We start from the raw sequence: 23,753 nt of genomic DNA, 5'->3' as shown, positions 1-23,753 counted from the left end.
AAGATTCATGTAGCCAGATCTCTTTGGACACCAATCTTTAAAGATATTAAACTAAAAGATCTAACTCAGAATCATGTTTGACATAATTCTTCTAGATTTTCTAAGGTAAAGTGGAAATCTGTGATTCTCAAATGTCCCCAAATGGACAAAAAAATGACAGGAATATGAAGTTGACTGCATCACTCTATAACCAATTATTAAAATCTAGATTTAGTAAGCTATTTTCAGTTTCTGTCTAATGACATACAAAGAGGATATTTTATTCTCAGTGTAGTTTTCCCAGGTTTTTCTATAGATTATAAAGTCACTCGTGAAAGGAAAACTAACTGACTTGGAACATAAAGTGAATAATATATGTTTTAATGTAGTTGGGTGTAACGGAAAATGCCATTCTTGTATATTTAGTTGAATCAAACCATTTGTTTAAGACCTAAATGTTCAAAGAAATTTCATTGCCACTTTTCCTTAAGCAAGTTGAAAGAAAAATAGGGAGTGCTTTTAAGTGAAAAACTAAATAAAGGTCCTGGCATCATAATGCAAAGATGACTGTTACGCCTTTTAGACCTCTAATAAAGGCATTTTTGTTAAAGGAACGTTTCCTTTTCGGTCAATGCATCAAAAGACAGAACAACAGCCACCCGCCACCACCACCCCCAGCCCCGCCCATGGTCCAAGCTGCCACTTTCACCTTCGTTGAATAGCCCCTGCCTTGCCTGGAAACGCCCCCTCTGGCCCTCAGCTCGAGGTACCGCCCCTTCACCTCCCACTTCCTGGTAACCGCACTCCTTTGCGCGGCCTCCTGGGAATCTGATTGGCTGATGTGGCAACCGCTAACGGCTGCGGAGTTTAAACCAGAGCCGTAGCCGCTGGCGCTGAGCTTCTCAGGCTGGGTGGTCGTCGCCCCCATGGTGAAAGGGCGGTAAGTCAGGGACCTCGGCGCGGCCGCCCCTTTGCTTGGGGAGATCCGTGCCTTTCCCAGCCGAAACTCTCAGCGCTGCTCTCTTGAGTCTTCCGTCAAGGGAGCCGTGCGCGGCCCGTGGTCCCGCCCACCCTCCGCCCTCTGGTATCGCGAACTGAGGCCGCGTTCTCAGGGGCTCGTTGGGGAACTCTCCGGTTTGGATCTGAGTGGCTACATCTTGTCTCTTTGATTTTGTGCCCGGCTGGGTGAGAGGTACGAGCGGCCAGTTAGAAGGTCAGCTCCTTGAAGGAAGAGATTTCCGTCTTTTTGACTGCACTACTCCTGCTTTTTAGAGCATTATCTAGGTCATTGTGAACCTTCAGTAAATACCTGCTGGGTGAGCGTTGGAGACTGCTTACCCAGGTTCTTAAATGATCCCTCTCCTTTGGAGTGATCATTTGGAAGGAAGGCTGGCTGAAGGCGAAGGGGTGATGGAAGACTGGGAAAAACTTAGAACTTGAACTGCGTCTTGATTTACAGGTAGGACTAAGGTAAGGAATAGGGACTATGATTTTTCTAGATGAAGAATCCAATTCAGAACTGGATGTGGAATTTAATATTTCAGATATAGAGTTAGCCGAGATGATGGCCAGACAGGAGCTACAGAATAATAATAAATAGGTCGTATTAGTGAGTGCTATATGCCAAGTCCTGTACATACATCGGCTCATTTAGTCCCTACAATTAAATGTACTTACTATTACTTTATAAGCCTGAAAGTTGAAACTTAGAGACATTAAAATAACATAGCTATGAAAAGTTAGAACTGAGACTCCCAACACAGTCCCAACGGGTATTTAAAATACCTCAATCTCTGTATTATAAGTCATCCTTGAATGGTACTCCAATGGCCTGGCCTTGGTTCCTAAAGTGTTACTTGGTGAGGTTGTTAATGTGGAGGGTGACAGGGCAGTGTTAAAAGGAAGACTCTGATTTCTGGCATGAGCATGTGGGTGGGTGATTGATAGTGCCATTTATTAAGTTAGGGAACCAGGGGCCAACTTATTGGGGAGGATAATTCAGCGGTGGTTTCCTAATTAGTAAAATGAGATTTGGTCTTCCTGACTGGATTTTTTTGGAGATGGACTAGATATCTATGCCAGTGTCTCTTCACAGGTGTAAGATGCAACCATTTATCTGTGGAATTTCTGTATGTGCCTGTGTTCTATCTATGTAATAGTGATCTTTGATTTTAACTTTTTTCTTTTTTGACAAAATTTTTAGAATACTTTAAACTTCTTTCCCATTGCAGAAAATTCTTCTAAATCTGCCCAACACTTTCAAAGGAGACTCATTCCAGCACTGGTCAGTTTTAGTATTTGACACTTTTTCCATTTATCCATAGTTGTTTCTTCAACAAATGTTTAACCAGTAGCTGCTATGTGCCAGGCACTCTTTTGGCTCTAAGGGTACAGCAGCAAACACACTTGACAAAAATCCGTGCCCTCATGGAACAGATTTTAGTAGAAGACAGTAAATTAAATAAGGAAATTATGTGGTCTTATATTAGACACTGATAAGTTAATGGAGAAAATATATAATAGGATAGTGAAATGGGGTCAGGTGAGTAATTTTAAATGTTTGGTCTGGGAAGGCTAAGAAAGTGACATATTAGTAAAGACTTGAAGAAAGTGAGTAAACCCCATGATTATTTGGAGGAAGAGTTGACACAAAGAAGAAAAAAACGGGAATATAAAGATTCTGCAGTGGGAGTATGCCTCCAGCCAATGGCTAGAGCTTAGTGAGTGAAGGAAGAGTGATGAAGAGGTCAGAGAGGTACTGGATGGGGAATTGGGGAGGGGGGGAAGTGTTAAACTGTGTAGTACTTTACAGGCCATTGCAAGGATTCTGACTCTACTCCAGTGATATGGGAACCACTGGAGGATTTTTAACAGAGGAGTGACATGAATTAAGTGTAAAGGGATGATTTGGTTACTAGGTTGAGAATAGATAGTAGGAAGGAAGGTGGAAACAAGAACACCATTTAGGTAGTTACAGCAATAATGTACATGAGAGAGAATGGCCACTTGGATCAGAGTGATAGCAATAGGTGGCCCATGTGAACATGTTGTGAAGGTCAGGCCAGCATGACAGATGATCGAGTGGATGTGGGATGTGAGAGAAAGATGTTTCTGAGCTGAGCAGGTGGAGATGGAGTTTCCAATAAATGAGATGGAGGAGACACAGTGGAGCAGGTTTGGGTGTGTTGAGTTTAGGACATGTTAAATTTGTGCTGCAGACGTGCTTGGGTGGCTCAGTCAGCTAAGCTTCTGACTCTTAGTTTCTGCTTAGGTCATGATCTCACAGTTGGTGAGTTCAAGCCCTGCATCACTCTGGACTGATGGTGCAGAGCCTGCTTGAGATTCTCTCTCTCTCTCTCTCTCTCTCTCTCTCTCTCTCTCTCTGTCTCTCCCTCTCTCTCTGTCCTTCCTGCATCTTTCTCTCTCTCTCTCTCTCAGAATAAATAAAGATTTTTTTTTTTTTGAGATACATATTAGACATCCAAGTTGGAGATGAGGAGTAGGCAGTTGGATAAATAAGTCTGGAGTTGATCAGGGATATAAATTTGTAAGCCGCCCCACATCACTCTGTACTGATGGTGCAGAGCCTGCTTGAGATTCTCTCTCTCTCTCTCTCTCTCTCTCTCTCTCTCTCTCTCTGTCTCTGTCTCTCTCTCCCTCTCTCTCTGTCCTTCCTGCATCTTTCTCTCTCTCTCTCTCTCTCTTAGAATAAATAAACTTAAGATTTTTTTTTTTTTGAGATACATATTAGACATCCAAGTTGGAGATGAGGAGTAGGCAGTTGGATAAATAAGTCTGGAGTTGATCAGGGATATAAATTTGCAAGCCATTGGCATTTAGATTTAAAAGCCAGAACACTAGATGATACTCTCACAGTAGTTTATGTACATAGAAAAGAGATGTGACCCAAGGATTGAGATTTGGGGCACTCCAATGGTAAGAGGTTAGGGAGATGAATAACCAACAGAAGAGACTTAGAAGAAGTGGTCAGTGAGAAGGGAAAAACCAAGGAGAATGTTTTTTAGAAGATTGCTAAAGAAAGTATTTCAGAGAGAATGACCTGATATTAAATACTGTGATTAAAATTAGATCAATTGAGAACTGTATCTTGACTACTATATCTGATTTAGCAATGCTGCAATTTAGTGACTACAATTATCAATTTCCATACGGTAGTGATGAGAGCAACAACTTGAGTGGAGTAGATCAAGAGGGAATGGCAGGGGATGAATTGGAGACTGCAAGTATAGACAACTCTTTTTTTTTTTTTTTTCAATGTTTATTTATTTTTGGGACAGAGAGAGACAGAGCATGAACGGGGGAGGAGCAGAGAGAGAGGGAGACACAGAATCGGAAACAGGCTCCAGGCTCCGAGCCATCAGCCCAGAGCCCGACGCGGGGCTCGAACTCACGGACCGCGAGATCGTGACCTGGCTGAAGTCGGACGCTTAACCGACTGCGCCACCCAGGCGCCCCTAGACAACTCTTTTAAAGGAACTTGCGATAGGGGCGCCTGGGTGGCTCAGTCAGTTGAGCCTCTGACTTCGGCTCAGGTCATGATCCCGCGGTCTGTGAGTTCGTGCCTTGCGTCGGGCTCTGTGCTGACAGCTCAGAGCCTGGAGCCTGTTTCAGATTCTGTGTCTCCCTCTCTCTCTGCCCCTCCCCCACTCATGCTCTGTCTCTCTCTCACTCTGTCAGAAATAAACATAAAAAAAAGAAATTAAGGGAACTTGCGATAAAGAGAAACAGAACTAGGGTAATAACATTCCAGCATCAAGAGATCACTTGTATCTTTTTAAATGTTCCATGTTTATGCATTTACACTTGCCATCCCTTCTTCTGGAATACCCTTTCTAATCTTGATACCTGACAAATTCTTTGTTTTTAAGACTTATTTGTTCATTGAACAAATATTTGTTGTGTTCATGTTATTTTCCAGGCCCTGTTAGATGGGCCATGGAATATATCAGTGAATAAAACAGAGAAAAATCTATGACCTTCTGGAACTTAAATTCTAGTTGGGGAAAACAGGAAGTAAGTAAATTCTGTAGAATATTAGATAGTGCTTTAAATGCTATGGAGAAAAATAGAAAAGGGTAAGAATGATCAGACATGCCAAGAAAAGGAGCTACAGTTTTGAATGGCCTCAGTGAGAAGGTGACACTTGAGCAAAGACTTGGAGGAGAGTGAATGAGCCTTTTATATATCTGGAGGAAGAGCTTTCTGAGTAGAAAGAATGACCAGTACAGTGGACTTGAGGGTGAAGGATGCCTACCATCTGCCAGGAGCAATTAGAGCTTGGTAGCCAGTGTGACCTGGAAGGAATGGACTAGTGAACAGAAGAAAGTTCAAATTGGAGAAATGGAAAGAAGAGCAGATGTTGAAGGGACTTCTTGACCATTGAAGGCATTCAGCTTTTATTCTGAGAGAAATGGGACCATCAGGGAGTTTTTTAGATTGTCTAGACTAAAAAATGCGCTGTAGTGAGGGCAGCAGTGGGAATAGGGGGATAAGAGGCTGTTGCAATAATTCAAGTAAGATGAGTCCGTGCCTTGATCTGGGCTGATAGTAGTGGAAGTGCTGAGAAGTGGTCAGGTTCCTAATGTACCGTGAAGGTTGATTGGGATAGGAGAGAGATTTTTGGCCAGAGCAGCTAGAAGGATGGAGTTGCCATTAACTGAAATAGAGAAGGCTCTGACTGAAGCAGGTATGAGCAGGTTAAGTTTGATATGCCCTGTTATAATTGTTTAAGCAGAATTGTGAATCCAGGGAGGTTCAGGAAAGAGATCCAAACTGAGATCATAAAGTTTAGAGTTCTTGGCATTTTCTAGGTGGTATTTTAGCCATGACTATCAAATCACCAAAGGAGTGAGTATAGATACCCAGAGGAGATCCAAGGAGAAAATCTGTTACAAGTTTGGAACATTTGTAAAAGAGAAAAGAAACAGCTAATTAGGTAGAGGAAAAAAACCAGAAGTTTGGTATGCTGGCAGCCAAGGAAAGATAATTTTCGAGGAGGAAAGATAAATAACCATGTCAAATGCTGCTGCTGGATCAAGTTAGATGAGGACTGAAAATTGACCATTAGATTTAGCAGTGTGATGGTACTTCAAGATGAGCACTTTTGGTGTAGTCATAGTGAAAGTCTGAGTGACATAGGTTTAGGAGAGAATTGGAAACTGAGTACAGACAGTTCTTTCAAGGAGTTTTGCTATAAAGAGCTTCAGAGAAATGGAGGAATAGTCTGAGGACGAAGTGGGAACAAGGGAAGGTTTTTTAAGATGAAGGAAATAGCAGTATGTTTGTATGTTGATGAGAATGATCCAGTGGGAAAAAATGACAATGAAGAGGAGAGAATTATGGAGTTATGTCTTTGAGGATGCAGGATAGCATGAAGTCCAGTGCATGGATCCTTATCTAAGCAAAGCAGGACTGAGTTTAGAAGATAAATGGTTCATCCATCATAATGGAGAGAAGACAAGGGCACAGATACAGATGATAATGGGTAGGTAATTGTAATGAGAGTTTTGACAGAGTTCTCTACAGGTTGCTTCAGTGTTCTCAGAGAGAGTAATAGTGAGCCAGGATATAAAATTAGCAGCCAATAAAGAGGAGTGACCCAGAGGTTGGCTATACCATCAGGATGTAAAGGGTTATAGAGTCTGATGACATTATATTCAAGGCTGGGGATTTTTAGGGAGGAGAGAGAACAAATGGTCTGCAAGCATGAATGTAGTGCATCCTTTAGGAGGTGAAAGGGAGAAAATGGCCACCTCCTAACGGGGAGGGGAATCTGCATCTTCCTGGGAGCAGCTGGTTCAAGAAGATGAAGGGACCATTTAGAGGAGGGACTGAAGTTAGAGGTTTTGATAGTGACGGATTGTGAGTTCCAGAGACCTTCACAAGGTAGGGCAGGGGTGAGATATGAAGACTCTTCATTTTCTGTGGCTGTTGTAACAAATGACCACAAACCAGGTGGCTTTAAACAGCAGAAATTTGTTTTCTCACAGTTCTGGAGGCCAAAAGTCCAAACTCAGTGTCGCTGAGCTGAAATTCTGGTGTTTGCAGGGCTGTAGTCCCCCTGGAGGCTCCAGGGGAGAATCTGTTCCTTGCCTGTTTCAGCTTCTGGTGCCTGCCAGCAATCCTTGGCTTCTGGCCGCATCACTCAATCTCTTCCTCTCTCCTGTATGGACACCTTTGAGGCCATTTGGAGGCCTAACTAGGTATAATCCAGAATAACCTCCCTATCACAAGATCCTCAACTTAATCACGTCTATAAAAACCCTTTTTCCACATAAGGCTTAGAATGTAAGGATTAAGACTCGATATCTTTGGGAGACCATTTTTTAGCCTACCACAGAGCTAGAGGAGGATTAGGATGAGGGAGATAGGGAGATGACAGTGACCTGGGAGTCCAGAGATTCTGTGATTGACATAAAGAGCATAGTGAGATTAGTCCTGTGGATTTAAGTCAGGTAGTGGTGGAAAGGTTGAGTATTGGAAGTTAGGCAAGTGCAGGTAATGGCGTTTCTTCTTGATCTCTGAAGATAGAGACAAAGAAGCTTGGGGACGGAATGGGAGCTTTGAAAGGTTAGTCTTGTCTAAGTACATAGCTCAACGTCAACTGTCCCTTTTCAGTAAAACCTTTTCTGATCATTTTCCTCTGCCCAGGCAGAGTTAATTACTTTTATGCATGGTATATTTTATCAGTCATTCTTGTCATAGTATAATGTGATTATCTTCTTCTTTCCACTTTTAGACTTTAAGGTCTAATAGACCATAACTGTAATGGACAAATAGACACACTCAAGATATCCTGCCTAGTCCTCCAAACTAGCTAGCATGCCTCCTCTCCCATAAGATTAGGTATATCTGTTCTGTGCATTCTCTAAGGTTACACTTCTTACATTGTCAAAATAGGATCTGTACCTACGGTGGACTCTACATTCCATGACTGACATTCCTGTACAACCATAGCCTGTTTTCTGTCTGCTGTGCCTAACCTAGCTCCTGGTATGTAGACATAATAATATAGATTTGAATGAAAAAATAGTCATTTACCTTTTTTGGATACCACTTTAAACCACTCCTGGCTACTTGCATACTTTCAGATTTTATACAAAGCGTTTTGTAAATACTTTTTTTTTTTAATGTTTATTTATTTTTGAGAGAGAGACACACAGAGTGTGAGTGGGAGAAGGTCAGAGAGAGAGGGAGACACAGAATCTGAAGCAGGCTCCAGGCTCTGAGCTGTTAGCACAGAGCCCAATACGGGGCTCAAACTCACGAAGAGTGAGATCAGACCTGAAACGAAGTTGGATGCTTAACTGACTGAGCCACCCAGGCACCCCTGTAAATACTTACATACAAACAAATTGTACCATATAAGTCATGATTATTACCTTCTAGAATGTATCAGATACCCTTTTTTCTTTTATTAATCATTGCTCTGATTTCTTTCTTTCTTGTTTTTACTTCAGTGATGGAGAACCCAGTGATGGAAACTAGCTCACTTTTTACCTCAGGAGTTAAGAGACATGTGAAAGACAGAATTTCAAAGACTGGGAAGTTGAATGTTTCTCTTGCTTCAAAAATCAAAACAAAAATACTAAGTAAGTGCTGTCGGTTTTAAAGTATGCTCACATTTTTACTTTCCCTTGGAGAATTGATACAGTATTTGGCACTTCATTTTATCATGTATAGAAAATGACTAAAATGACAATTTTTGTTAAGCGATACTTTTTGTCCATTCAATCCTTTCTGTCTCCTTCAACTCTTATTAGTTTAATGGATATGATGATTTACCCTCAGTGGTGACAGCAGAATTTTCAGCAGTGAGGCCAGGGTAGCCTAAGGCAGCTACCTCCTACACTGCAAAGAAAATACCAATGTGACATTTCAGGAAAAGAGCTAAAAAACAAGTGACAGATTGTTCTAGTATGCTGTAGCAATTGGATGATGGGTAATCTAGAATGATTGGCCCAGGTAGAGTGTCGTCATGGGTGATTTTATATAGCCAAAGCTCATGATGGTATTGAACATTTTGGAGATAGGTTTCATGGATTCTGGAACTAAGAGGTCAGAAGGGAAAAAAAAAAAGTGGGAAAAACTGCCAATATAAATTTCCATGACTTCTGAAACTTATCTCAGTGTTTCCTGTCCATCTCAGCAGGAGTAGAGAAGGTTTCCTGTAGATATAACATGTTTGAAGGGTAATTGTGTGTGCCCTCTGAAATAGCTGAACCTCCTGAGTATCTTTAAATCTTAATGTTGCTCCTACCCAGGTCTCTAGAATCATGTGGTATATTAGACCACCTTGTGTAGTGGCTGTTTGCTATTCTCTTTGGCAGGACCATTGCACACTCACTATTATGAAGGAACATCCGGAGTTTGAGGAGTGCGACAGGAAAATATTATCCTTTAACTCTGGAAGTCTTAAACTGGTTCTAGTCTGTTTTCGTTCTAGTCTGTTTTCTGTGTCAAAGGTGGCTGTGTGAAGCTACTTTCTTTATGCAAAAGATAAAGTACTTTTTTGGACCCTTTTTTTGATGCCCAAACAATGCTTGAATATTTAAAATATGTTATTACTTTTATAAACTTATTTTATAGATACTAAACTTCCATTCAGTGAGATATGTTGTTGAATAGTAGCATTTAAATCTAAATTATGAAAATGTAAGTATGGTTTATGTGTACTAAGGGAACACACTATATTTAAGGTGAGCTTTACCAAGGAATTCACGATTCAATTTCTCTGCTAACAACACAGAAGCATTTCTGATTTAAATTATATTTACATAGTGCTTGTAAAGAGAAGGCATCGAGTTTAGATTGCAGTAAATGCCAAGAAATAAGAATTGGATATTTAGGGTAGCAATAGAAAAATCCCACAGGGTTTAGATGGTCTGTCCAACTTTACACTCATTATGGTCCCTTTCACTCAAAATTTTGAAAAATGGGCTTTGGAAGCATTAACTGATGTGTTCCATTCTGGAGCCACAGAAACTGGCTTTGAGATTTTAATGGCTACCTAATATCTATGGGACATCTCCAGTTAGAGCTTTGGAATCAGCTTCTCCATTCTACCTCCTAGTCAAAGTAGGAAGGAAGGTAGGGCAGCAAGTATCAAGATTTAGTTTTTATGACTGGTCTAATTATCTAGGATCCTGCATCTGTCCTAGACATCCTTTAACCCTAACTCTATTTACAACATTCTGCATTCCTTACAGTTCTTTTGTTCTTCATCTTCTGTCTGGCTTTTATTTCTGGTCTGTATACATTTTTTTTTAATATTGTCATTCTGTTGTTTTCCAGCCTTTAGTTAAGACTTATAAGTGAAATATATGTTGCCTAAAACAGTTTTATAAGGATATGAAAACTTAAGATATAAGTTCAATATTAACTTAAAAATTTTTTTTACAGATAATTCTTCCATTTTCAAAATTTCTTTAAAGCACAACAACAGGGCATTAGCTCAAGCTCTTAGTAGAGAAAAAGAAAATTCTCGAAGGATTACAACTGAAAAAACGCTATTGCAAAAAGAAGTGGAGAAACTGAATTTTGAGAATGCATTTCTTCGCCTAAAACTAAATAATTTGGTATGAATACTATATTGTGTTTGAATTCTAAATTATAACTAAAATCTTAACTGTGTTATTAAAGAAGCTCTGAAAGTGTTTTTCAAATACCTAATTATTGTAAAAAATTTTTGAAAGAATATGCCATGTTAGTGGACAAACTTAATGGGTAATAAAATAGGTGTCTTTAACTCTACATTCTAAATGTCACTTACAGCCCTGCAAACCAGTATAATACCTTGATCATTATTTGGTTGTTTATCATTAGCAAAACTTGGTGCATTACAACGATGGGCATAATTCCTCCAATGAAAGGAGGGGAGTTCCCAGAGTGTTTGTATTCTCTTTAATCCCAGCATTTCACTGGCTACACACCAAATAGAATGAAGATTGTAGTCGTTGTTTTCCCTTCCAATTTCCAACTCTGTCCACAGACAGGTCAGTAAGAGCCAATGGTTAGCTAGGCTGCAATTTATAGATCTAACACCAAAATGAGCAGAAATTAATTTAAAATGGAAAAATTGATCTACTATTCATGAGTGTTCAATTCCCTGATAAACTATGTTAACTTGCTGTAGGATGTATTATTACTGTGAGAAGAAAGAGAAATGTTCGTAGGAAAATTTATAATTGAGAACTCAGAAGCATTCAAGGTGTGTGTGTGTGTGTGTGTGTGTGTGAACTATAGCATGTAGTACCTTTTTATTTCAGTGTGATCTCAGTTATTTTCTAAGTCTTCTCAACTGATGACATCCATACATGTATGGTATAATAAGCTCCAAGTCTTAATTGATTAAAAGTGTCTTTATTTTAACACAGAATAAGAAACTTATAGAAATAGAAGCACTCATGAACAATAACTTGATAACTGCAATTGAAATGAGCACTCTTTCTGAGGTAAGTAGAGTTTATATGTAAGTAGTGTAATTTTTTAAGCATTACTAAGGATAATTAAGATTAAGTAGCATTAAACTAACTTAAACTTTGTGCAAAGAAATGATAACACCAATTTTAACTGGCTAACAGCACATTATCATATGGCATAATTGGTTTATTGAAATTTTTACATAAAAATTAGATTTTGATTAGAAGTAACATAGGATTAGACAGCTCAGTGGAACATAATGGCCCCTGAACGACTAAAAAACAGCTAAAAAAGACATTGATAGAAAAAATAGTATTTCAAATTAGAAAAGGATTTGTATTATTAAAAAAAAAAGATGGGCACAATTGAACAACTATTTTGGGGGAAAAAAAATAGAGGCAGATCCTACTATATACCATTCTCTAAATTCTAGATGGATTTAAATGTAAAAAAAGAAATCATATAAAATAAGAAATACAAATATATTCATTTTAAATAGGAGAGGCCTTTCTATACCTAGCAACAAAGCAAGAAGAAGGCATAAAGGAAACTATTGGTGGATTTTCTCAAAGAACATTCTTAGAAGGCTAAAAATCATAAAAATAAAAAGCCAATGGCAGACTGGGAAAATTAAACATATAGCAGATAAAGCATTAATATTGATAGTTAAATACCTCTTGTAATCTATCACGAAAATAAAATCAGTAGTAAAATTAGGAAGGGAGGAAAGCCAAACATTAGTGAAGTTAACTCAATTATCTAAATAGGAAACATAATTGTTGTAAAGTAGTATCTAATGAGAAGGCAAAATATACATAATAAATAAACTGAAGAAAGGTTAGTAAAGTCCCAATTGTAGGTAAATTCTTGATAGTAATGGAGTTTAGTGCTTTATAGGGCACCTTTTATTTTTTTTTTTTTTAATTTTTTTTAACGTTTATTTTTGAGACAGAGAGAGACAGAGCACGAACGGGGGAGGGGCAGAGAGAGAGGGAGACACAGAATCGAAGCAGGCTCCAGGCTCTGAGCCATCAGCCCAGAGCCCGACGCGGGGCTCGAACTCACGGACCACGAGATCGTGACCTGAGCTGAAGTCGGACGCCCAACTGACTGAGCCACCCAGGCGTATAGGGCAGCTTTTAAATGGAATTGCCTATATTTAGCTCCCAGCTCTGTTAACTTGCTGGTCCTGTGACTTTGGCATTTAATTCTGAATCTTAGTGTCCTCTTGTGCCTAGTGTGGCTAATGGTAGTACATCTATGAAGAATTAGTGTGAGAGTTAAATGTGGTTAGCATGTGTCCTCACAATAGGAAGAATGCAATAAATGTTAGCTGTCATTACTTTTTTATTATTGTGTGTGCATCTTCCTGTGTTTTCTAATTTTCTGCAAATCTCTCCTTTTAAAAACTTATTTTTAGTCATTTATAAAAAGGCTTTTAAATACATAGTCTTTCTGGTAAGAAAATAGGAACTCTTTCAACCTTTGTGATCAGTGGTTAGCTCCTTTGTCAGAAGCTTTATAAAAGCTAGCCAAAGAATGTGTACTTTTATCTCCTAACTTCATCCACATTTGGATACAGAAAAGATTTGTGTACATGTCCCAGTGAAATAATGTTCACAGGAGATGTAGCTCTTAGCATTATAAATTTGATACCTAGTACAACCAGTGAGCAGAGGTATACCTTATACATTTAGTATCCTCTAAGGAGAAGAGATGCTTGCTTTTCACTGGGTGGGTGGGTGGGTAGGCAAAGTCAGGGAGGGGGCTCTGTTTTGCTGATCAGCTTGCAGGGCTGAATCAAGTTGCCTTGAATAAATTACTAAGATCAGAATCAGATATAGCAGTGGGGAGTCTAAAGTTAGTACAGGAATTGACTTAGAGAGTAAGGGAAAGAAGCTAATTAATTAGCAAGATCTGGAGGAACTTTGGAGAACAGATAGCCCTAAAAGCATTGTTCAACTACTTGTGAATTATGTGATACAAAGCTCCTTCCTTCCACTAGTTCTTTAAAAGATATTTAGTAAAGTCAACTTTATTCCCGATGCTTTTTGTGTGGCTCTCTTTGGAGAACTCAAGGCTGAGATCAGCATCTGGATTTAGAAGAAGGTAAAAACAGTAAATGGAGGAGCTGGATGATGAAGGGACAGCATATAACTTTGGGATCTACTTTCTTAGACTTGCTATTTAACAGACTAACTTTTGCATATCAAGTTTTGAGTTTTGTAGTTCCTTTTTATTTGGGGAAGAGAATGATGGGGACTATAGATGTTCTAATATCAGAACAATATAATAAAGTATATAGAATGAAATCTCATATAAGCTTCTGTTCTGCTTTCAGCCACTTTATTCTTCCTCCTTTCATCTCCCCACACTACCTACATGTAACTGCTTTGTTTCTTTATATTAAAACAAAACATATAAATATTTTCTTAATTTTCTTTCTTACACAAAAGATAATATACTATCCCTAATTGTCCTATGCCTTACTTTTTTTTAATGTGACCTATCTTGAAGATCTTGCCATATGATTACAAGAAATGCTTCCTCATTCTTTTCCAGTGCTATTTAGGATAGATCCAGAGTGGACCTCTAATCTATTTAACTAGGTTCCTGTTAACACTATCCAACACTATGTTGGATACTTGGGTTGTCTTTTGCTTGGCTTCACATTAGTGTAGAATGCCCTTTCCTCTTGCATTATTAATTTTTTCCCTCTCTTCTGGATTATTCCTATTAGAAGCAAAAATGTTATCTCCCGTCTTTAAAAAATAAAACAAAACAAAATGAAACCTCTTACTCCAAATAACTCCCCACCCCCAGCTACTTTCTCATTTTTCTCCTTTATAGCAAAACTCTGAGAGAATTGTTCACACTGTCTCCAGTTTCTCTTGAACCCACACCAATTGGAGTTTCATCACCACTCCACTAAAAGTGCTTTTCTGGAAATTGACCTCCATGTTACCAAAACCTCTTGATAGTTCTTGGTCCTTACGTTGACCTTCATGTGACTTTTACAACACTATATTCTCCTATGTTTCTTCCTACCTTTCTGATTATTCTTTTTTAGTCTGTTTGCTGTTTCCTCTTTATTTTCCTGACTGCTAAATTTTGGGTGCCCCAGAACTCAGTTCTTGGGCTTCTTCTATCTACATTTGTTCCCTAAATGATTCATCCATTCTCACGGATTTGATTATTGTTAAATGCTGATGACTCCCAAATTTGCGTCTGCAGCCTCCCCGTCTCCTCTGAACTCCAGACAATACCTAGTCCACTACTTATTTCGCATTTCTATTTGGATGTCTAAGAGGTATCTTAAATTTTGCACTTACCACCAAACCAGTTCCTTTTGGGGGTCTTCATTTCAGGTAACTGCAATTCTGTTTTCCTGTTTTTTCCTCACATCCCGTACCTGATCCCTTAGCAAATGGTTTTAGTGCTGCTTAAAGCTCAGTCCAGAGTCTTAACCACTTCTCACAACCCTCACTTTCACCACCCATCCAAGCCCCCGTTTTCTCTTACCCAAGTTCTTGGAGTGGCATCCCAACGTGGGCTTCTTGCTTCTGCCTTGCCTCTATATTCTCTTCCCAACGTAGCAGCCAGATTAATACTGTTAAAACAGAAGTCTCTGCTGAAAACTCTCCAGTGGCTTCCCATGTGATCTATTTGCCTATTATTTTCTGAATATTGAAACTTGTGTTCTTTCTCTCACCTCATTGACTACTCTCCTCCTTCCGCTCTTTAACATCTTCAATCTGCAGGCCTCCTCCCACTCTTCAAACACAGGCAAGCTGCCACCTCTGGGCCCTTGGTCTTGTTCTTCTTTCATATGGCCTACTCCCTACTTCCTGCAAATCTTGACTCAAGAGTGACTTCAGTCAAGCCTTCCCTGGCAACCTTATATAAATTTGAATCCTTCCCCATCCCTGCCCCTACATTTTATACTCTGCTTCTCTGCTTTAATTTTTCTCTTTAGAACTTAACACTATATGACATAATTTTACTCATTAATTTTATTACTCACCTTACCAGAACATAAGATTCTTGAGTATAGAATTTCTGTCTATATAACAACAATGTCTAGAACATACTAGAAAGCAATAAATTTTAATAAAATGTTGGATAGTGTTTCCTCATTGAGAATGATCCTGTTTTTGTGGCTCTGGGTGGCTCAGTCAGTTAAGCTGCTGACTCTTAATTTCAGCTCAGGTCATGATCTCTTGGTTTTTAGGGTTGAGCCCATGACAGGCTCTGTGCTGACAGCACATGGATCCTCTCTCTCCCTCTCTCTCTGCCCTTCCCCCAATCATGCTGTCTCTCTCAAAATAAATAAACATTAAAAAAAATTAAAAAGTAAAATATTTTTTTTAAAAAAACAATGATCCCTTTTTTAAGGGTAATGTACATATTTGTCTCATATGTTATTTAGCTTTTTATTTTAAGTGTGTTTATTTTGAGAGAGAGAGAGTGCATGCATGCAAGCAGAGGAGAGAGAGAGAGAGAGAGAGAGAGAGAGAGAGTGGGAGAGGGAGAGGGACAGAGGGAGAGAGAGAATACCAAGCAGGCTCTGTGCTGTCCGTGTGGAGCCTGAGGCAGCTCTGGATTTCACGAACTGTTGAGATCATGACCTGAGCTGAAATCAGGAGTCGGTTGCTTAATTGACTGAGCCATCCTGGTGCCCCCACTTAGCTTTTTAAATAAAAAAATGATAAACAATGTAAAATACTTTTTTTAGCATCTATGGTGATAATCATATGGTCTCTCTTTTTAGGTGTATTATGATAATTTATTTTAGTAGCTTTCCTAATTTTGTAATTCTAGAATAAATTTCAGAAATGATTTATTATTCTTACAATGTGCTGCTAAATTCTTTTTGCCAGTGCTTTGTTTAGGAATTTTTTTATTGTTAATTCACAAGTGAGATTTTCTTTTTATACAGTCTTCAGGCATTGATAAAAATATATATGAACTGGAATTTGGATGTTTTCCTTTTCCTCTGATCTGGAAAGATGATACAGTATTAGAATTATTTTTTCTTTAAATGCTTCATAGAATTCTGTGGAACCATCTGGACCTGGGTCTTTCTTAGTAGGAATGGTCACACTTTGTTAACTTTATTTCTTCTGTGGATATTAGTTTGCTTAGGAAAATTTCTTTCTTTTGTGGTTGGTTTTATTCAGTTATATTTCCTTAGAATTATTATCTCAGACATGTTTTCAAATTGATTTGCACAGAGTTGACCAAAGTAGTCTGTTATTTTTTAATTTTGTCTGTGTTATATTTTCCCAGTTGACTAATTTTGTGTATTTGGGCTTTTCCTTTTTTTTCTTTTCCCCTACTAGTTTAGGTGCTTGTGTTTTTTTTCATTTATTTTTTTTTTCTTTTTTAAAATAGTAATCTTTGGGGTTTAATTTTCAACTTTTAATTTTATTTTGTTGTTTCAAACTTACTAATTTTTGCTTTTATCTTGAATAGTAAGTCCTTTCTTCCCCTTTCCTGTGGTTTATTTTATCGTTACTTCTTTACCTGAGTCAGATGCTTATTTTTTTTTTCATTCTTTAATAACTCTGTAGGAAGGTGCCATTTTTTCACAGTGCTCTGAAGATTTTTATCTTTAGCTTTGAGAAATATGACTATGATGTATCCTTGCATGGATTTCTTAAAGTTGTAGCCTTTTGAGGATTCACTTGGCTTAAATATATAGGTTGATTACTTTTGCCAAGTTTGGGACATTTTCAGCCGTTATCTCTCAAACTTTTTCACATCTGTCCTCTTTATCTCCTTTTGGGACTTCAGTGACATGAGTGTTACATCTTTTGTTATAGTCCCATAAATCCCTGAACCTCTTAATTATTTTCAGTTGCTTCTCTCTTGCTCACATTGGATGCTTTCTGTTGCTTTCTGTTCAAGTTCGCAGGTTTTTCCCCCTCTGTTTTTGAGTCTATTGAGTTTTTAACTTATTTTATTTTGGTTATTGTATTTTTGTTTCTTTTTTATATCTTCTTTTTATTTGCTGAGATTTTCTGTTTCTTTGCAAGATTTTCTATTTTTTTCATTTGTTTTAAGCATGTTTGTCATTGTTTATTGAAACATTTTTATGATGGTTGCTTTAAAATCCTTGTTAGGTAATTCCAGCATCTTAATGTTGGTGCTGTATTATTATCTTGTTGTTGCTGTCTGTTGATTGTCTTTTCATTTTCAAATTTATAATTTTCAAATTTAGGCCTTTTCCTAATTCTTGGTGCAATGAGTTATTTTATATTAAAATATCTTGGGAGATGCCTAGGTGGCTCAGTCGGGTAAGCATCTGACTCTTGGTTTTGGCTCAGGTCATGGTCTCACGGGATCATGGGTTCCAGCTCTGCATCAGGCTCCACGCTGACGGTGTAGGACCTGCTTAGGATTCTCTCTCTCTCCCTCTCTGCCCCTCCTCTGCTCATACTCTCTCAAAAAAAAAAAAAAAAAATCTTGGCCATTTGGGTATTGTATTAAGAAATTCCAGATCTTATTTAAACATTCTGTTTTGACAGGCACCATTTGATAGTATCATAATGCCAGTGATAAAGGGATGTGCCACCTACTGCCAAGTTGGAGGGGTCAAAGTTTAGGTTCCCCACTCAGCTTCTGTTGTCACCCTGGTGAAGAGGGTGTCTCCTTACTGATGGATGGAGCTAGGACTTCAGGCTGACACCACCCTGGCTGGGACAGAGTAGGGTGCCTCATGACTTCATGGCCTCCACTGACAGCAGGATTGGGGGAATCATAAAGGGGGAGGTTGTTATTATTGAAGAGTGGTGAAAAAGTTGACTTTCTACTAGACCTCTTCTATCCCCACCCTAGAGTAGAGGAAAAGGGCTCCTTGTTATTAGCAAGTAAGAATGGATGTCCAGAGTCCCCATGTGTTCTCCACTGACATTGCTGGTACAGGGGGTATCCTCATTACCCCTGGGATGTCCCACCTCTCTTCTTGGCCTTTTCTGACAGTACAGTTTGGAGGACAGTTGCCTTGTGATAGCCTGGTGAATATGGAAGTCTAGGCTCCTCATTTGGCTTTTGTACCTTTTTCAAAAATTAATTGACCAAATATGTGTGGGTCTATTTCTGGACTCTTATATTTCACTGATCTTTTTGTCTGTCTTTATGCTAATACTATACTATGTCAATTATAGCCCTCTAACTGCTTCTTTTTCAAAGTTGTTTTAGCTATTCTGGGTTCTTTGCATTTCCATGTGATTATCAAAGTTAGTTTGTTGATTTGGTTATACCCTTGTTTCTATTACAGGTTAGCACCATAATAAAACATAGTTGTGTGTTGCTTAATTTTATGATCTTTATTAAATAAATAAAACCTGTTCAAAAAATGTCTGAGAAAATTTAGAAAATACTATAGATAAGCAAAAATTTAAAAGATATATTAAAATCACCCAGACTTTAAATGTAAAAGACCATTAAGAAATATGGATTATAAAGTGCAATCATATATTACACAATGCATATGTGGCATGAGTATATTGCATATTTATGTCAAGATATTATATAGGTATACACAGGTATATTTATTCATATGCACAGAAGACAATTTATTTGGGAATTTATATACCAAAATCGTAGTAATGATTATCTTTGGATGGCATGATAAAGGATGAACTATGTTTAATCTTATCACATTATTCTCATTCAGCTATCAAAGGCTAATGCAAGAATTGTTCTATTGCTATTGGTATACTTGTATAATTTGGTGCTTCAATAACAAACATTTAATGAGATTAGAATTTTTTTTCCTTTTCCTTTTCTTTATTCTTTATTTCAAAAATAGTTTCACCAGAGTCCCTTTCTACTGCCAAGTAGCAAGAAGAAACGGACTAGTAAACAGTACAAGTTGATGCGACTTCCATTTGCAAGGTAATTGCTTCAAACTTGGTTAAATACTTGCACACCTCTACCTAGATAAAACTTTGAACAGTTTTTATTTGGGTCTTCTTCCTTGAAACATAGAAAAACATTTAAAAATAAATAATGAAATACTTGTTAACATTGTACCAGTGAAAGAAATTGAAAGCATAATCGAATAGAGTTCAGTTTTAAACTTTGAAATAATATTCAGCTTTCCCATAGACTGTAGAGAAGAAAGAGCCAAAGGTGAACCTTTAGTTACATGGGTTTGAATTATACTGGTTCAGAGTGTTTAGATTTTTTTTTTAATTTTTTTTAATGTTTATCATTTATTAACGTATTTATCATTGAGAGACAGAGCATGAGCATGGGAGGGGCAGAGAGAGGAGAAGACACAAGGTCAGAAGCAGGCTCCAGGCTCTGAGCTGTCAGCACAGAGCCTGACACGGGGCTTGAACTCACAAACCGGGAGATCATGACCTGAGCTGAAGCTGGACGTTTAACCAACAGAGCCACCCAGGCGCCCCCAGAGTGTTTAGATTTTTATGTAGCACATTGTGTTTGTGTATGTTGTACAATATTTTGGGTTTCATCAACCTATAGTTGCCTAGTAAGGTAGGAATGAGATGATCTGTAGTTTCTTGGTACAGGTTTTATCTCCAGGGCTCCAAGGAAGCTTACCCATAAATTCAGTAATTATGTGCATCTGTAGTATCTGCTACTCGTTAGTTCTTTTCTTTCTTTTTCCTTAAGTCCCCACTGGCCTCATGTTTTATGCTGGGTAAATCTGGTAACTATTTCTATCTTTATTATCTTGAATACTGCTCCAAGCTTTAAAATTAACTTTCATCATTGCTATTTCCTAACCAAAATTACCACTTCTTGATTAATTTGATTATAAATCATAGTAAACAGCTTATTTCAAACCTGTCATTTTAAAGACAATTTCTGAAGTCCAGAGAGATAGAATGACTTTTCTGAATTGATGGCATTGAATAAAATTCTCTTGTCTGTTAGAGACAGAATTCTTTGTTATGTCATTTACAGGTTTAATGCTTTTATTTAAATGCACAAGTAAATGCACTTACATATTGAAATGCTATCTGTAACATAGTAAAAAATAGTAAAAAATTCTGTATCTACTGTGTCACTCTATTCTTTACGTTTATTTTTTGAGGGTGGGGAGGAGCAATGGAAGGGAAGAGAGAGAGAGAGAGAGAGAGAATATGAATCCAGAGAGAGAGAGAGAGAGAGAATATGAATCCCAAGTAGGCTTCACACTGATAGCAGAGGAGCCCAACATGGGGCTCAAACTCATGAACCACAAGATCATGACCTGGACTAAAATCAGGAGTCGGTCCCATAACCAGCTGAGCCACTCAGGCACCCCTAATTGCTGTAGTTTTAAAATAGATACATTTTACTGTCTTGTAGTTCCTTTAGTTTTTTGTTTTTTAAGAATATCTTGGCTGTCGGGGCGCCTGGGTGGCGCAGTCGGTTAAGCGTCCGACTTCAGCCAGGTCACGATCTCATGGTCCGTGAGTTCGAGCCCCGCGTCGGGCTCTGGGCTGATGGCTCGGAGCCTGGAGCCTGTTTCCGATTCTGTGTCTCCCTCTCTCTCTGACCCTCCCCCGTTCATGCTCTGTCTCTCTCTGTCCCAAAAATAAATAAACGTTGAAAAAAAAAAATTTTAAAAAGAATATCTTGGCTGTCATTATGCACACATTTTCCAATTAAGTGTCCTCTTGCGCTATAAAAAATTTCATTTTTTAGTAGAAATTGGAGTATAATATAGATATTGGAAATATTAGAAAAGTTGTAAAATCTTAGAGTCGTCGTGAATTTTCATAAGTAAACACTGTTGTATAATTAGTATCCAGACCAAGAAACAGAACATAGCCAGTACTTCAGACGCCTGCTCTGTGATCCTTTCTAGTCACTACTCACCACCCACCCAAGTATGAACATTATCCTGACTTCTAACATCACAGATCGAACAATTTTGGCTCATTTGAAACTTCTTATAGTGAAATCATAAAACATGTATTTTTATCTCTGGCTTATTTTTGTTGAGCATTATGTTTGTGAGATTCATCTGTATTGTTGTATGTACTTGTAGATCAGGCATTCTCACTGCTGTGTAATGTTGGATGATTATCCCATCATTTATTCATCCTTATGATGATGAGCATTTACTTTGTTTTTGTTTTGGCCTGTTTGTTACAAACAGCGCTGTCATATATAAGCCTCTTGACGGATGCACATACAGATTTCTGTTGGGTATATAGCTAGGAGTAGAATTACTGGGTTTTACATATATTTGGCTTTAGGAGAACCTACCAAACAGTTTTCTAAAGGGATTATACCAATTTACATTCCTAATAATGTATAAGAATTCCTGTTCTGTATCTCCATCAACACTTGTTATCATCTTTTTCAGTTTAGCCATACTGAGCCATAATAATTAATCATTCATTTCCTTGATAAACAATGAAGTTTAAGCACCTGTTTATATGTTTATTTTCTATTAGATTGTCTTTTTCTTTCTTTCTTTCTTTCTTTTTTTTTTAATTTTTTTTTTTTTTTCAACGTTTATTTATCTTTGGGACAGAGAGAGACAGAGCATGAACGGGGGAGGGGCAGAGAGAGAGGGAGACACAGAATCGGAAGCAGGCTCCAGGCTCTGGGCCATCATCAGCCCAGAGCCTGACGCGGGGCTCGAACTCACGGACCGCGAGATCGTGACCTGGCTGAAGTCGGACGCTCAACCGACTGCGCCACCCAGGCGCCCCTCTTTCTTTCTTTCTTAAGATTTGCAGTTTCTATACATTGTGTGTAAATTACAAATATCTTTTACTCTGGCTTGCCTTGTCATTCTCTTAATGGTGTCTTTAGATGAACAGAAGTTATTTATAAGAATCTGCTTTATATGTCTCTGTTTTGCCCCTCATGGTTACTACTTTCTGTGGCCTTTCAAGAAAATCGTTACCAGTTGGAAGGTCATGAGACATTCCCTTATGTTTTCTTTTAAAAGCTTAATTATAATGGGAAGAAAATAAACAAATAAGTAAATAGCAAGCTTTATTAACTTCCCTTTAATTTTTCTTTTTAAATTTTTTGAGAGAGAGCGGACACAAGGGAGCAAGGGCAAAGAGAGAAGGAGAGAGAGAGAATCCTTCAAGGAGCAGAGAGAGAAAAAGAGAAAGAAGCAGACCTCGCACTCACCCGAGGCAGGGCTTCAGCTCACCCAATGCGGGACTCGAACTCACGAACTGTGAGATCATGACCTGAGCTTAATGAAGTTAGATGCTTAACCAACTGAGCCACCCAGGCGCCCTTCCTTTCATGTTTAGATCTTCAGTCTACCTAGAATTTTGGGTATGATGTGAGGGAAGGGTCATTTTTTTCATGTGTAAATCCTGTTGACCTTGTATCATTTAATGAAAAGACCACCCTTTCCCCACTTCACTGCAGTATTATCTGTATCATAAATCAGATGACTGGGTGTGTATGGGTCTGTTTCTGAACTCAATATTATATGAGTTTTGTCAATATCACATCATCTTAATTACTAGCTTTGTAATAAGTCTTGATGTTTGATAGTGTGAATATCCATTTTCTTTATTTAGGTTTTTGTTCTTGAACATTATCTTGGCTCTTTTGACCCCTTTGCATTTCCAAGTGAATTTTAGAATCAGCTTATCAGTTTATACACACACATGCTCTCTCTTTCAGTTTTGGAATTTTGATTGGGATTATATAGAATATAGTTCAGTTTGGGGAAAATTGACATTTTATAAAATTGAATGTTCTATCAATGAACATGGTATATCATTGTTTATTTAGATATTATGTATATTCTCTCATAGTTTTATACTTTTTTGAGTAGTTATTGCATGTCTTAGATTTTTTCCTACTTATCTGATCTTTAGTGCTATTCTGAATGTTATTGGTTTTATTTATTTATTTATAAATGTTTATTTGTTTTTGGGAAAGACAGTGTAAGCAGGGGAAGGGCAGAGGTGGGGGGGACAGAGGATCCGAAGCGGTCTCTGCCCTGATAGCAGTGAGCCTGATGCAGGACTCACACTCACAAACTGTGAGATCATGATCTGAACCAAAGTTGGGTGGTCAACCAACTGAGCCACCCAGGCACCCCTGAATGTTCTTGTTTTTAACTTTAATATTCTTCTTGATGCTAGTATATAGAAGTACAATTAATTTTTGAATATCAACCTTGTTTCCAGTGACCTTGCTATTAATTTTAATAGTTTATCTGTAGGGTTTTTTCCATTTTCTATGAATATAACTTTATTATATATTATATATATTGTAATAGGGACAGTTTCCCCTTCTCTGCTTTAGTTTGTACACCTTTAATTTTTTTCTTACCTTATCGTAGTGACTACTTTTTGTTCATTAATGAATAAAAGTAATAA

The 23,753-nt window shown here is 38.0% G+C and overlaps 2 protein-coding genes across 4 annotated transcripts in view; one reads left to right on the top strand and one right to left on the bottom strand.

Moving 5' to 3' along the window:
- KCTD18 (potassium channel tetramerization domain containing 18) overlaps positions 1–23,753 on the bottom strand; it is an 86,727-nt gene that overhangs the window by 44,387 nt on the left and 18,587 nt on the right. Inside the window, exon 2 of the mRNA XM_047083933.1 lies at positions 14,944–15,031. The gene's annotated coding sequence lies outside the window, so the exon portion shown is untranslated. The remainder of the gene's footprint in view (positions 1–14,943; positions 15,032–23,753) is intronic.
- SGO2 (shugoshin 2) overlaps positions 852–23,753 on the top strand; it is a 48,165-nt gene continuing 25,263 nt past the window's right edge. Inside the window, exons 1-5 of one of the 3 annotated variants that reach the window (XM_047083929.1) lie at positions 852–919; positions 8,460–8,591; positions 10,402–10,577; positions 11,376–11,453; positions 19,238–19,323. In XM_047083929.1, coding sequence (XP_046939885.1) covers positions 8,462–8,591; positions 10,402–10,577; positions 11,376–11,453; positions 19,238–19,323 — 470 coding nt within the window. In that variant the 5' untranslated portion in view covers positions 852–919; positions 8,460–8,461. Of the gene's footprint in view, positions 920–1,267; positions 1,450–8,459; positions 8,592–10,401; positions 10,578–11,375; positions 11,454–19,237; positions 19,324–23,753 lie in introns of those variants that run through there. The other 2 variants (XM_047083932.1, XM_047083931.1) reach the window with 2 other exon arrangements.

This window comes from Lynx rufus, unplaced genomic scaffold (assembly GCF_022079265.1).
Source record: "Lynx rufus isolate CCGP_SWC_20201006 ecotype Redwood Valley unplaced genomic scaffold, mLynRuf1.p SCAF_2, whole genome shotgun sequence".
NCBI lineage: Eukaryota > Metazoa > Chordata > Mammalia > Carnivora > Felidae > Lynx > Lynx rufus.
The sequence above is the reverse complement of the archived record's forward strand: the minus strand, read 5'-3'. Positions and strand labels throughout refer to the sequence as shown.